General features: G+C 54.2%; 3 protein-coding genes across 4 annotated transcripts in view; 1 reads left to right on the top strand and 2 right to left on the bottom strand.

The window, feature by feature from the left end:
* Nucleotides 1–1,719: 1,719 nt before the first annotated feature.
* Nucleotides 1,720–6,754, bottom strand: CYP27B1 (cytochrome P450 family 27 subfamily B member 1). Its single transcript, XM_055082162.1, has 9 exons — nt 6,104–6,754; nt 5,280–5,470; nt 4,565–4,767; nt 4,283–4,483; nt 4,027–4,199; nt 3,647–3,819; nt 3,360–3,438; nt 2,886–3,083; nt 1,720–2,557 (listed from the first exon to the last, which is right to left on the bottom strand). The coding sequence occupies exons 1-9, from the start codon at nt 6,296–6,298 to the stop codon at nt 2,444–2,446; spliced, it is 1,527 nt and encodes a 508-aa protein (XP_054938137.1). The 5' UTR covers nt 6,299–6,754; the 3' UTR covers nt 1,720–2,443.
* Nucleotides 6,755–6,858: 104 nt separating this feature from the next.
* METTL1 (methyltransferase 1, tRNA methylguanosine) lies at nt 6,859–11,320 on the bottom strand. 2 transcript variants are annotated; one of them, XM_007115976.4, is made up of 6 exons: nt 10,888–11,319; nt 9,730–9,893; nt 8,611–8,795; nt 8,405–8,518; nt 8,143–8,244; nt 6,859–7,990 (listed from the first exon to the last, which is right to left on the bottom strand). In XM_007115976.4, exons 1-6 carry the CDS (start codon nt 11,001–11,003, stop codon nt 7,871–7,873), a joined length of 801 nt encoding a protein of 266 aa, XP_007116038.2. In that variant the 5' UTR covers nt 11,004–11,319; the 3' UTR covers nt 6,859–7,870. The 2 variants fall into 2 exon arrangements, with proteins under 2 accessions (XP_007116038.2, XP_028339201.1); XM_028483400.2 differs by lacking the exon at nt 8,143–8,244 and having other exon boundaries at nt 10,888–11,320.
* Nucleotides 11,321–11,388: 68 nt separating this feature from the next.
* Nucleotides 11,389–12,544, top strand: part of EEF1AKMT3 (EEF1A lysine methyltransferase 3) — a 7,713-nt gene continuing 6,557 nt past the window's right edge. Inside the window, exons 1-2 of the mRNA XM_007115977.4 lie at nt 11,389–11,792; nt 11,910–12,021. Coding sequence (XP_007116039.1) covers nt 11,616–11,792; nt 11,910–12,021 — 289 coding nt within the window. The 5' untranslated portion in view covers nt 11,389–11,615. The remainder of the gene's footprint in view (nt 11,793–11,909; nt 12,022–12,544) is intronic.

The following is a 12,544-nucleotide window of genomic DNA, read 5'->3' as shown; positions in this document are numbered from 1 at the left end:
CACACTGCCTCTGTTTCCACCCTGTGTCCTAAAAGAAGGCCCGGTGAGACAGTATGTTCCCCTCCGCTTCAGGACCATTGGAGGTCTTGGTATGGAAGTTGGGACCAGCGATCTGTAGGGTCCTCTGTCCTTTCCTTTTTCCACCTTTAAGAGATTCTTGTCCAGGAGAAGGGTCGTAAGAACTGCTGCCCTCCTCAAGTGAGCCGTCCTATTTTCCCATGAGGAGTGTGGGTGTGCAAAATCTTCCCCAATGATTCCAGGGGAAAGGGTCTGAGAGGAAGCTGGGCGGTACTTCCCCTCCAAGCTCAAAACTGCTAAAAATCAGGTCACTTAGGTTCAAGTTGAGCTTAGTGATAGGGAATGGGGGTGGAGACTGAGAACCCAGTAGAGAAGGAGCTGAGAGGAGGGGCAATAAGAGCACACAAACCTTGGTCTCTGCACAGGGCCTTGGGTATACCCTGCCCCTCTGTAGGTCTTACATAAATAGATACCTCCCAGAAGGCCAGTGGCTGACGGAGTTTCTGCAGTCAGGGAGCCATGTCTAGGGCAGGGGCTGAGGTGGTGAGAGGAGGGAGAAGTGTGAAGTGAAATCTCTGTCTCCATCTGCTAATTGGAATGGAGGGGAGCAGGAGGAAGGGGAACAAGTCCTGACACGGGGAGGGTAAGCTAGGCTACAGAAGGAGCTGCAGGGAATGTGCTGAGAGAGGCACTGGGATGGAAGATGAGTTAATCTATATACGTCACAAGGGGAGAACGGAGCCCAGCCTCTGGGGGGGCAGAGAATGCTGACTCAGGGAAACAGAGGTTCTTGCTGCCCACCCCTCTTCTCCTGCCTTGGTGCCCTAGGGATTCTGGCCACCTCCACACTTGGCTTTCATCCTGTCTGTCTGACTTCACTTCTCTGTCTGTATCCCTGTCTTTCTCTGAAGGAAATTGCCTTGGAGCAACTTCTCCAGAGAGGACAGAGTATCCATGCTAGGGTGTCCTTTGGTCCTGGCACTCCAGGTTCCAAAAGCACTCTTCTACCAAAGAGTCAGCCGTCTCTGGCCATCTCAGCAAGTCCCTATCCACCCTTTTAACAGCCTAGCCCTTGAAGCTACTTTTCACCACCATCCCCTTAATCTCTTACAGGGAGCCAGACTTGGCTGTTCCCACTACAGATAGAAATGTGTCTGGCAAAACTGACCAAACATAAAGAATAATTTAATAATTAGTTCTCTTTATGTACCTGTGATAGTCCCCCAAATTTTTATAAAATCTTGTCCTCAATGATCTCTATATTTTGGGGATAATTAAATGTAGAATCCCAAGTGAATAGTAAGTTCTGTGGTTAGTCTTTAAGATTAAGTTAAGAAAGTAAAAAATTAAAGAAAATTGCTAAATTACTTAGACCACAGTTCTGTAATTTAAATCACTGCCTCAATCTGTGATGGCCGTAATTATTAAAACTATCTTCATTAATTTAAAAAAAAAGAAAAGAAATGTGTCTGGGTTTGTGATGCAAACCATTCTCTCAGGTGTCTAGACCTCCCACTGTTATGGGGTCACTCCCAGGACCTGAGAAACCAAAGTGGAGGATTTGTATGATGTTCTGGCCTCCAGGTCTTATAGGAAGTGAGAGTGGAAAATAAGTCAGTCAAAAGTCAAGGAAGGAACATTCAAATTTTTTTTTAATTTAAAAACTGAATATTTAAAAACTTCAATATATAAAAGGCAGGCTTGGGCAGGGACAGGTCCAAAGATATCTCTGGCTGTGACCTAAGTGGTGGGACAAGCCAAACCTAATAGTGACCAGAGAGCCAAGGAGAGTTTTTTAAAAATCAAACACCAGGTGAGGATAGACTCACCTTCCTAGGGGCAAGATGAGGAAGGAGCAGGGTAGACAGAGCCTGGTAAGCTGCTTATCCCTTCTGCCACATTGCCCAAATACAATCAGAATCGATATGGTGTCACCCAGTCAGGGATAGGCCCTGGCAGGGTGTATAAAGACAGAATAAGACCTCATCCTTCCTCTCAAAGAGCTCACATGCAAGGAGAGAGGATCAACCAGGTGCAGACCAGATGCACAATTGCTTAACACATGCCATGATAAGTGCTTAGCCAGCAGCAAGAGTGAATACTGTGAAGCCCCAAAAGGCCAGTGGTCGAATTCTTCCTCAGGCCACCCAGCATTATTAGTTAAAACCAGCGTTGGCTCTTGAAGGATGCATATGATTTGACTAAGGGCTAAGCAGGCAAATGGACCATGGTTTTCTCAGGGCTTGCTGGGTCAGGCCAAGTGCATATTTCACACCTCGATCAGGGCTGCTTCAAGCACTTTGCTATGGTCTTTCTAACCAGTTTGGTCAGATAGGCCACAGGGCAATACACATATCTTGGTCTTGTGCCTGATAAACCCCTATGATGAGAGAAATGGTAATGATGACAGTGTGCTTCCACAGGACTATCTGTCGACAAACTGTAGGTTGATGCTTCTCTCAGGTACCAGGACAGTCCGGGTCATGGGTCTGACTGGGGCAGCACCTGGCTCAGGCTGCACCTCAAAGTGGATCAAGATCTGGAAAGGGAGGAGGAAGGCTAGCACTACGGGAGGGGTCTACAATGGTGGGCCTGATCGGTAATGGGCATTATTAGTGTTAGGATGGTCAGTGTTGGAATGGCACCTGTGGCGGGTAGGGGATGTCTTAGTTAATGACGGTAAGAGATTATGGTAGGGAAAAAGATAGTCCAAATACCCTCACTCACCCTCCAGGCCTATGATGGGATTGACATATTTCAGAGGATTAGGTCTCCCAAGTCTTATATATTTTCCTATGCCTATCAGGAGAAGAGCTCATGGCTTTAGAGCTCCGGTCTGGGGAGGGTCGAAGATCTAGATCACTCACCTGGGCCAAAGCCATTTGCAGCTCAAGCTCTGCCAGGCGTCTCCCCATGCAGCTGCGCTTGCCAAAGCCAAAGGGGAGAGATGCAAATGGGTGGGAGGCTGGACCATCCCCTAGCCAGCGAGCTGGACGAAAAGAATTTGGCTCTGGGAACTGGGCGGGATCCCTTGAAGTGGCATAGTGACACAGAGTGACCAGCGTCTGGTGAGGGAGGAACACAAACTTGTCAGTTTGGGCCCAGGAACGCCAGGAGGGAAGTAGAGAACAGGATCTATGGACCGGGACGAAGGTAGGCTCTGGTTGGTTGTGATGTGGAAGTTTTCTGGGGCTACTTTTCTCTACTGCCCCATTATATCCTAGAGAGGCACTGAGGCCAAGGAGAGGGTTTGAAGGGCTTATTGGGAGTATTTGAGAACAGGAACAGTCCCAAGGTAGTGAGGGATGGCTTAGCAAAAGGGGCCCATAGGCTCTACTCACATTTTTGGGGATAATATAGTCACCCACACAAATGTCTTTGTCTGGGACACGGGAATTTCCAGGTACCACAGGGTACAGTCTGGATTGCAGAGCACAAAAGGGAGACAACAAGATGAAGCTGGGGGCTGTAGCCTCCCTCTCATGCCCCCCCCCCAACTTCCAAACCCATTCTTGGCCAGGCATAAAGTACCATTTTCCTCTGATCTCTCTCCCTGCTCCCATCCGCTAGCTGCTTCCCCCAGCCCTTCCCCAGCATCTTCTCTAGCTCTCCTCTTCTGCCCCCTCACCTTAGCACTTCCTTGACCACAGCCTTCAGCAGGGGCAGCTGCGACAGAGCAGTGGCTGAGGGGTGGGCACTGGAGCCGGGGCCCAAGGCAGCTGTGATCTCAGAACGGAGTGCCATCTGGACTTCGGGGTGCCGAGAGAGTTCATACAGAGCCCAGGAGAGCGTGTTGGACACCTGAGGGGAGAAGTGAGAGCGTCAGAGGGGTTGAGAGTGGGGACCCAGCATAGGGCGCAGAATATGAGGCAGTCTGGAACCCAGGAGGTGCTAAGCCAAGCTGGCCTGGAGGACCATAATGGATCCCCTGCAGCAGGAAAATGGCCCCTGAGATTGAGGAGGTTAAGCTGCGGAAGTGGGACTCCCAACATGGAGGGCGGACCTCACCGTGTCTACTCCAGCCAGCAGCAGCTCCGTCACATTCCCTAGGATGGACGGGGCAGGCAACTCCTCCCGGAACAGGAAGTAGGTCAGGTGCGCCCCAAATCCCGTGTCCTCCTCAGACTTTCCCTGGCTCCTCATGGCTCCCTCGGCCTCTCGCCGCTCCACGTGCTGCTGGGCTGTGGGCACAGGCGACAGGGACGCCTCACTACCGCTGCACAGCTCTATGCTCCCCCACTCCTACTTCATTTCTGTGCCTTACCAAATGCAAACATCTGGTCCCAGTCTCGGCAGAGGCGGCCCCAGGGTCCGGGCACGAGGCGGTGCAGCCAACTGGGCATCGCCATGGTCAACAGTGTGGACACAAACACCGATCTCACCGCGCGGATGAAGGTCTCTGTGTCTGGCGGCACTTCGGCCTCCAGGCAGCCGAGGCGGGAACCCAGCAGCACCGCAGCGATGCCTGGCCGGGAGGGGGCGCTGTCAGGGCACCGGGAGACCCGGACCAGGTGCCTTCTACACTTGCCCCTGTCTAGGGACTCACCTTCTAGCCCAAACTTGTAAAACTCTCCTGCCACGTCTCGAACCAGGGCGGGCGGCCCAGCGCCCAGTCCCCGCTGGCGCCGCAGTCGCCGCACAAGGTCACCGACCACGTCGTGCAGGGTCCCGGCATAGCGGGCGGCCGCCTGAGGCCGGAGGAGGAGCGGGGCCAGGAGGCTGCGGAGCCTCTGCCATTCTTCGCCTTCCCTGCGGGGGTGCGGAGAAGGGGCGCATCAGGGCAGACGGTGGTGTGTAGAGGCGGCCCGACGGGGCTGGTTGCGCTGGAGAAGGAACGTGTTGGGCTGGAGTGGCCAGGAGGGGGACTGCGTCTGTTCCCTTGGGGGTACAGAAACCTGCCCCTGCCTGCACCCGCTTTCCATCCCCCCTCCTCTCCCCCTCCTCGTTACTCATTTCCTGCCCCGGAGGGGCCTGGGTTCCTGGGTAAGCTGAGTCACAGCATCTTACTTTACATCTAGATCCTGGTGCCTCAGCCCCTTCCGTGAGTTCCCAGGATCCTGGCTTCAAAGGAAAAAGAGCGGAAAGGGAGGCGAGAGCCGGGCTCTACCTGAGCTTGGGCGAAACAGACTGGGGTGGAAACTCGATTTGCCAGAAGGCTGGGGGAAACGACCGACCTCCCTCCACATCCCCAGACTGCCTCCAGACCGGCCACAAAAGAGGAACGCAGCTGGGCGTCGGGGCTTTGGGGCCAGAGGACTCACGCGGTGAGCAGTCCGCAAGCCCGCTGGCGGCGGCGGCGGTGCTCCGCCCAGGGTGAGAAGCTGCAGCGTTCGGGCCGGGGTCCCTCCTGTCGTAGCAGCTGCTCGACGAGAGTAGGGGTCGCCACGTACACAGTGCGCACCGTCCCGAAGCTGGCCAACCACACCGGCCCAAAGCGCGCGGCGCCCTGCACCTGGGAGAACAGGAGCAGCGGACACTAGAGACCCGGGCCGGCAACTGCCACCTCGGCTCGTGCCAACGCCAAGGGTGTTGTTTGGGGTTTGAAAGAGGGAGCTTTCTGCTCCCAAGCAGTGTAAGGCTCTGATGCTGCAAACCCCTCCTCCTCTTTCCCTCACTTCCCATCCCTAGGAAGTTTGAGTGTGATTGGCAAAACGGGGGGCTGCGGGGGGGGGGGGCGGGCGGGGAGGGGGCACTTGGTGCAAAGCTGACATTCTGGATCTCTCTTTGGTCACCTGCGCGGAGAAACCCCTAAAGTTTCCTCACGTGGACTGTCCATCGCAGGACGAGCCTCCACGGAATGTACAGGAGCACACTAACTTTAAGCCAAACGTGCCTCCCGCACACTTGTCCTGGATCTACCAAGTCTACAGAATTCTGCACAGCGAGAAGGCGCTTTCTGAACGCTCTCCTCTGCTGGGTGTTGGGACAGACTCCGCCCCTGGCGAACCACCGACCCCAGTCCCAACTTGTCTTTTCCATAATTCATGGGCATCTGTTCTCACTGGCCCTCCCTCCTACGTTCTGCACTAGGGTGTTGTTAAAGCCAACCTCCCCAGGTTTCAGTCCCGAGAACGGCGCCCTCTACCTGAAGCTCGTGTAGCCGTGACAGTCCCCCCTTGCAGAAAAGTTCAGCAAGGAAGCCGGGCGCGGAGGGGCCTGGGATGTCCGCCAAGCCCCGGGGCGCTGAGTCCGAGCCTCTGGAGCCCCGTGAGGCGCCCAGCTCAGGAGGGCAGCGGACGCGATGGAACACTCTGGAAGCGAGCTTGAAGGTCTGGGTCATGGTCTGGGTGGGGAACCCGCGAAAGCGTGCTTCTGCGGAGCATCTTGCCCCAGCCCCTATTTAACTCTTGGGCGCGATAGTGGCGACGCCCCCTCTTCAAGCTCCTCAGCCAATCCCCTCTCCTGAGTGGTCTGTGCTGGGGATTAGCACCCAGGAAGAGGAGGCGGGGCCGGAGCTGCCACAGAGGCTCCCTTGGACCTCATGTTGCAATGACCCTCTTGGGAGGGAAGGCTTCTCCTTCTGGGCTGGTGCCCTAGTCCAGCGGCCTAAAGATCTCTTCCTCGGAAAGGCTATTTGGTGAGGCTTAGGTGACCAAGATACAGGCTGGGTCCCTGGTATTCCCATCACTTCCTCAGGGAGCTAGGCCCACTGGGGCCCATCTTCAGGAATTCCCCATCCTCCAGCTCCTCCGGGAAGTGAAGCAGGGAAGAGGCACAGCTGTAGCTGTCCTCAGATTGCAGGCTCATCGGGCTGCACCTTTGGTGTGTGAGCACAATTTTCCTGCATTGCTACATCTCCCCCTCCCCCCTGTACCTGACACTGGGCAGACAGCAGGTGGGTTAATGGGTTAAGATGGTTCTAGGAGGCTTCATCTTTATTCCTTGGGAAGGGGGGGTTGGTCTCTTCCGTCAACAAGCCCTGTCCTTCCAGCCATGGTAATTTGGGGCTTGAGGAGCAGAAATGAAGGAACTTTTTGCAAATTAGAAAAGTTGAGAGATTTATCTGGGCTCCTGGACAGAGCAAGGGCTAAGCGAGTGCTCTGACTCTCCAGCTGACTCAGTCCCCTTTGTGGGGCTTTCTAGTCAGCAGCCCCTTTCCACTTTTAGCCTCAGAATCCTCCCCAGTTCACCTCTCTGCTCCTTACTCCCGCGCCCCCCGGCCCCGGAAGGCTCTGTGTCAGCAAGTCAGCTCTGAAGTTCTGGAATCAAAGCAAAGGTCAACATGAAGAAGGAGAGGGTCTCCACCACCACACCCTCCCAGGATCTCCAGAGACAGCAACAATAAACGGAACACAGATTCCCCAGGTCAAGTCTTAGGCAGGGAGAGGACAGGAGTGATACACACTCTAGCCTGTCCTGAGAAACAGCAGCATGGGATGTGCACACATACACATGTTACCCCCTGAACTGCAAAGTAAACACGAGTGGGCAGGTGATTTGAGCTTAGCAGGCAGTTTAGATGGACAGTGGAGAACTGCGTTCTTCACTCCAGCTGAGAAGGAGAAATCCCAGGAGAAGGGAATGCTAAGGGAGAGCAAGACTCCACTCCCTTCCAAAGATTCCTTTTGGTCCAAGGTCTTTTGACCTTCCCAGTCAGCTGCTTTTGTTTTCTGCTGCCACTGGAAGGGTAAGAAGGTGAGAGGAGTCAGGGGTGGTCATGAACTCCAGGGTTCAGCCCTGGGCAGTTCCTCAACTTCTTTGAGAGACGTTTGCCGCTCAGCCCTGGCAGGCTCAGCTGGGAAGGTCCAAGGGCCCAGTCTTCTTTCCAGTCCCTGGAAGATGGGGTCCAACAAAGGCAAAGTCAGCAAAAGCAAAGTCAGTGATCAGGAAGAGTAGGATTGGGGGTCACTGCCTAGAGGGTGGGATCCTGTATTCTTCGGAAGATGGCTGGGAAATTCTTTCTTCCATTGCGTAGAACTTTCTTTCCCTCCTCAGTCGAGGTGCCCAGATGTCCCACAATGGGATCTTCACTCTGGGAGAAGGAAGGGTTCAATAAGTCCTTGCCCTGGTCCCCAGACACCCATCTCATCCTCCTGGCATTAAGCTAGATTCAAAGAATACAGAACCACTCTGGAAAGGACCTTTCCAGAAATCTTTGCAATTTCCCTTAGGCCCCCTACTTACCAGCTCCTCCAGAGGCACGCGCTCAAACAGGGGGTGCCCTTCAAAATGGGTGCACATCCAGTCATGTAGCTCCAGCACATCAGTTATGGTATATACCAGCCCCTGCACAGGCAAAGTCACCCTAGATAGGGGGCTGCATGCAACTGAGCAGCAGGATCACGGGGGGGAGGGGGGTGAGTCCTAAATGCACCCCCACTGAATTCTTAGTGGAAGGTCCCTTATTAGGTCCCTGACCCCATCCTCCCTCCCACTCTCGACTCACCCCAACTCTCAGCACGTAGGCATATTCTGCCAGCAGTGTGGGACTGATGATTCGCCACTTGTGCTTTGTCCGCTTGAAATGTGGGTCAGGGAAGAGGAAGAACATCTTTGTCAGCTGTGAGACAGATGTGCACCAACAGGGTTGTGAGAGCCTGGCCTCCACGCCCCACCTGCTTACCAGCCTAACCCATGGGTGCCGCTCCCCACCTGGCCCTTGCGGAAGAAGTTAGGAAGGTGTTTCATGGCATTGCTACGGAGACAGGCGATGTTCTGGAAACCACCTCCAGGAGCTGCTCGTAGGGCCCGAATCCGGTCTTGCACATAATCTGAGACTTTCACCCGGATCTCCAAACCCAGAATCAGCGTGTCTGGGAACAGCGGTGACAGTTCCACTGGACACAGAAATAGGAATGGAATCATCAACCTCATACTTGCAGGATATGCAAAGGAGTCAACGCAGGAAAGGAAGCCTCAATCTGCAATGACCAAAATCAATAATGACAAGTGTGGCAAGAGAGCTACCTGTATGGATGGCTCTGTGCTGGAGGAGTGGGCTGGGGGAGACCCCAAAAAAGTCACCAGGACTGGAAGTGGGAGGGCCTGGGGATACGTGTATCTTTGCTGTGCTTTAAAGTCTTCACAGTGTTTTCACACATTGTCTCATTTAATCCTCATTACATTCCATGGTAAATTGCAAAGATGAGAAAACTGAGGGTCGGAAATGCCCGAAGTCACAGAGCTAAGAACAGGTAGAATCAGAACCTGAACCATGGTTTTCCGCCACCAAGTACCATGCGCTTCCTCTCTGTCATGCTGTTATTTCTATGGAAGATCTAAAAACAGAGAAGTCGGTCCAGCACGTATGGCTGGGACAATACAGACAACACAAGAGAAATTCGAAAATATGAGCATGGAGAAGGAATGAGTTCTAGTGAGGAAGGGGGAAGGGGGAGGGGTGGTGGTGGAATCCCTGAGAAAGACAGTTCAGGATCACTGGCCACAGTGACTAATCTCTGACGCTTGTGCTGACCAGCTCACTGACCCGGCACCTAGCAGGTGAAATGGCTCACGTAGGGACTGGGCCAGGGGGAGGGCCAGACAAGACAACCCAATTTCTAAGAGGCTTTGAGGCAGCCCCCTCCCTTCTCCAGGGCAAAGGCCACAGACCCAGAGTGGAGGGAAAGTGGAGGTTCTCCACACTGATGTCACAGCACCAATGTCTGGTACGAAGGGGAAAGGCCAACTATGCCCCCACCCCAAACCTGCTGAGTTGGCAGAACATAGGCGTTGCCTCTCCTTGCCCCAGAGAAAGGGCCAGAGTGTTACCTAACAGGCCGCCATAGCCACAGCCTATGTCTGCAAACTCCACTTGGGCTTCAGCTCTCTTTTCTTTCTTATCCTTTGGGTCATCGTGGCTCTGATTTTGAGTCAGTGGAGCAAAGAACTCTGGGTATAGCTCAGACCAATCCATGTCCTCTGGCTTCACAGGGCTGTTGGAGAGAAGACGTGAGAAACATGAGAAGGTTGGTCATACCATTGCAGAAGCAGTACTGTGTGTGTGGGTGGATGGGTGAGGGTGGGGAGATGGATGAGAGGAGGGTTTCTCAAAAATTCTGTAAGAGCGGGCCCTTTGGCCTCTAGGAAGCACAATGGAAACCACCCTTAACCTCCCAGTGTGAATCATAGGCCTATCATGAGGCCCATGATTGTTGATCTGCCTGTCTCCATTTCCAGGATTGATGTGACTCTGGCTGGGCAGCTTTCCTTTCTGGGGATCGAGTTCCCCTTGTCCCAGAGACTGGCTTCCTAAGGCATAGCGACTTTGCTTTGTTGAAGTTCTCTGCGGGAAGAGGATGGAGTAAGGTGTGGGCAGGCCTGTGTATAAGTTTGTTTTCTTTTAAAATTAATTTTTATTGGACTATAGTTGATTTACAATGTTGTGTTAGTTTCTGCTGTACAGCAAAGTGAATCAGTTATACATATACATATGTACACTCTTTTTTAGATTCTTTCCCCATATAGGTCATTACAGAGTATTGAGTAGAGTTCCCTGTGCTATACAGCAGGTTCTTATTAGTTACCTACTTTATATATATAGTAGTGTATATGTCAATCCTAATCTCCCAATTAATCCCTCCCCCCAAGTTTGTCTTTTTTTTAAATCCCACAGATGAAACTGAAAGATGGAAACGACATTCGGCCTCCATTACTCTAGTCTCAATAACAATTTCTTTCTCTTCCCAGACGTGCAACCCTACCCAGCCTTCGGCCAGAACGCCACGCCCCCTCCCAACCCGCCAACCCGCCAACTCCGCCCTCTGCCCAATCTCCTCGACCCACCCTCCGCAAACTGACATCACCCAGCTGATCCTCCCGAGCCTACCCTAAACCCTCCAACCGTCGCAGCACAATCGCTTTTCCCGGCTACTCTGAGAATTCTGCCCTCCTCGCCCTCCCCCGCTCGCCCCTGCCCTGCTCACTTACTAGCGCAGCGTATGGTCCGCCATGGGGTTGGAGTGAGCCCGCTGCCGATAGTAGCGCTTCTGAGGCTGAGGGGCCTCGGCTCCTGCAGCGGCGTCCCCACTCTCGGTTCCCGCCATGATCCCCAGCCCGAGTTTATCCACCGAACTCACGTGGAGACCGAGACTCAGGGCGCACGAGAATGACGCACGAAGGCACGTAGTGAGCAGAGCCCACCCCTTAAAGCCCCAGGAGTGAATTCTGCTGGGCTGGGCAGGGAGGAACGCAGAGGGGCCGCGCGGGAGGGCGCCTCCGCGCCGCTGGTCTTTACCTGGGCTGGCAAGGCCAGACCCGCACCCAGCCTCTTTCCTTAGCCTGCTTCTGTTTGGTCTGGGTTACCACCCCGGTTGCAGGCCCCCGTGCACCCCGCAGGTGAGAGGGGTCCAGGGACCCCGCTTCCTACGGTGAATTAATCCTCCCTCCTCTCCCCTTCTCCCGCTCTCCGAGCAGTCGACCGGGTCTGACCCCCGTGGTCCGGGGTGAGTCCCATCGTGTGTGCGCTGGGGACTGGAGCTAGGGAGGCAGCTCCTCATTCCACCTCCAGGAAGTCAAACTGGAGGAAGGAGGGCAAACTCGGGGAGGCGGGGCTCGGTGCTACTGGGCAGCCGAGACGGCCCGCGGTCCTCAACCCCCACGCCGCTTCAGATCCGGGATCCGAGCGCTGGCCGGCGTCCGGGCACTCTCACGGCCAGATGGCGGACCCCCGCCCAGATCCTGAGTCAGAGCCCGAATCCGTGTTCCCACGGGAGGTCAGACTCTTCGCCGACTCTTACTCGGAGGAGAGCCGGTTCTACTTCTGTGGGCACGTGCTGAGCATCACGGAGAACTTCGGCTCCCGCCTCGGGGTGGCAGCGCATGTGTGGGACGCGGTGAGGAGTGAGCGGCTCTGGGCTAGGGTCCGCGGAAGGTCAGACCCCGGACTCTCGCTTTTCCCATATGGAGCCATCCCCGCTACAGTCTTATCTTTTCTCTCTTTTCTCCCATAGGCTCTAAGCCTGTGCAACTATTTCGAGAGTCAGAATGTGGATTTCCGAGGCAAGAAAGTGATCGAACTGGGCGCTGGGACGGGCATCGTGGGTATCTTGGCAGCGCTGCAGGGTGCGTGAGCTTTGCGGTGGAAGGGGGTGGGGGGAGGACGGAGATGTGGAGAAGCTGTCACTTCCTGTATTCTTGGGAGAGGGGAGTGGTTTGGAACCAGGCTAGTCCCTTCTTTCTAACAAACTTTTTTTTTGTGTGTGTGCCCCTACTTTCTCCTGTGTGCCAGACAGCGCTGATTGGCTGTCAGAGCACCCAAGGTGGTTGATTTGGGGGCAAGGAATAAAAATCGGGCAGGCCTTAGTAGAAGGAGTTTTTCCTACCTTTTTGCTCTTTGTGATTTCATGGATATTTACAAGGAAAAATCTCCTTTGCTTTATATATGGTCTTCTGTCAAAATGCATATGTGGGTGTATCCTGTAGGGGGAGCAATCTGCAGGTATTAAACCTCGGGAGTACTTTATGACTTCACTGTGAAGTTTTTTTTTGTTTTTTTTGTTTTGTTTTGTTTTTTTTGCGGTACGCGGGCCTCTCACTGTTGTGGTCTCTCCCGTTGCGGAGCACAGGCTCCGGACGCGCAGGCTCA

The sequence above is a fragment of the Physeter macrocephalus genome, unplaced genomic scaffold, assembly GCF_002837175.3.
Source record: "Physeter macrocephalus isolate SW-GA unplaced genomic scaffold, ASM283717v5 random_27, whole genome shotgun sequence".
Classification (NCBI taxonomy): domain Eukaryota; kingdom Metazoa; phylum Chordata; class Mammalia; order Artiodactyla; family Physeteridae; genus Physeter; species Physeter macrocephalus.
The sequence above is the reverse complement of the archived record's forward strand: the minus strand, read 5'-3'. Positions and strand labels throughout refer to the sequence as shown.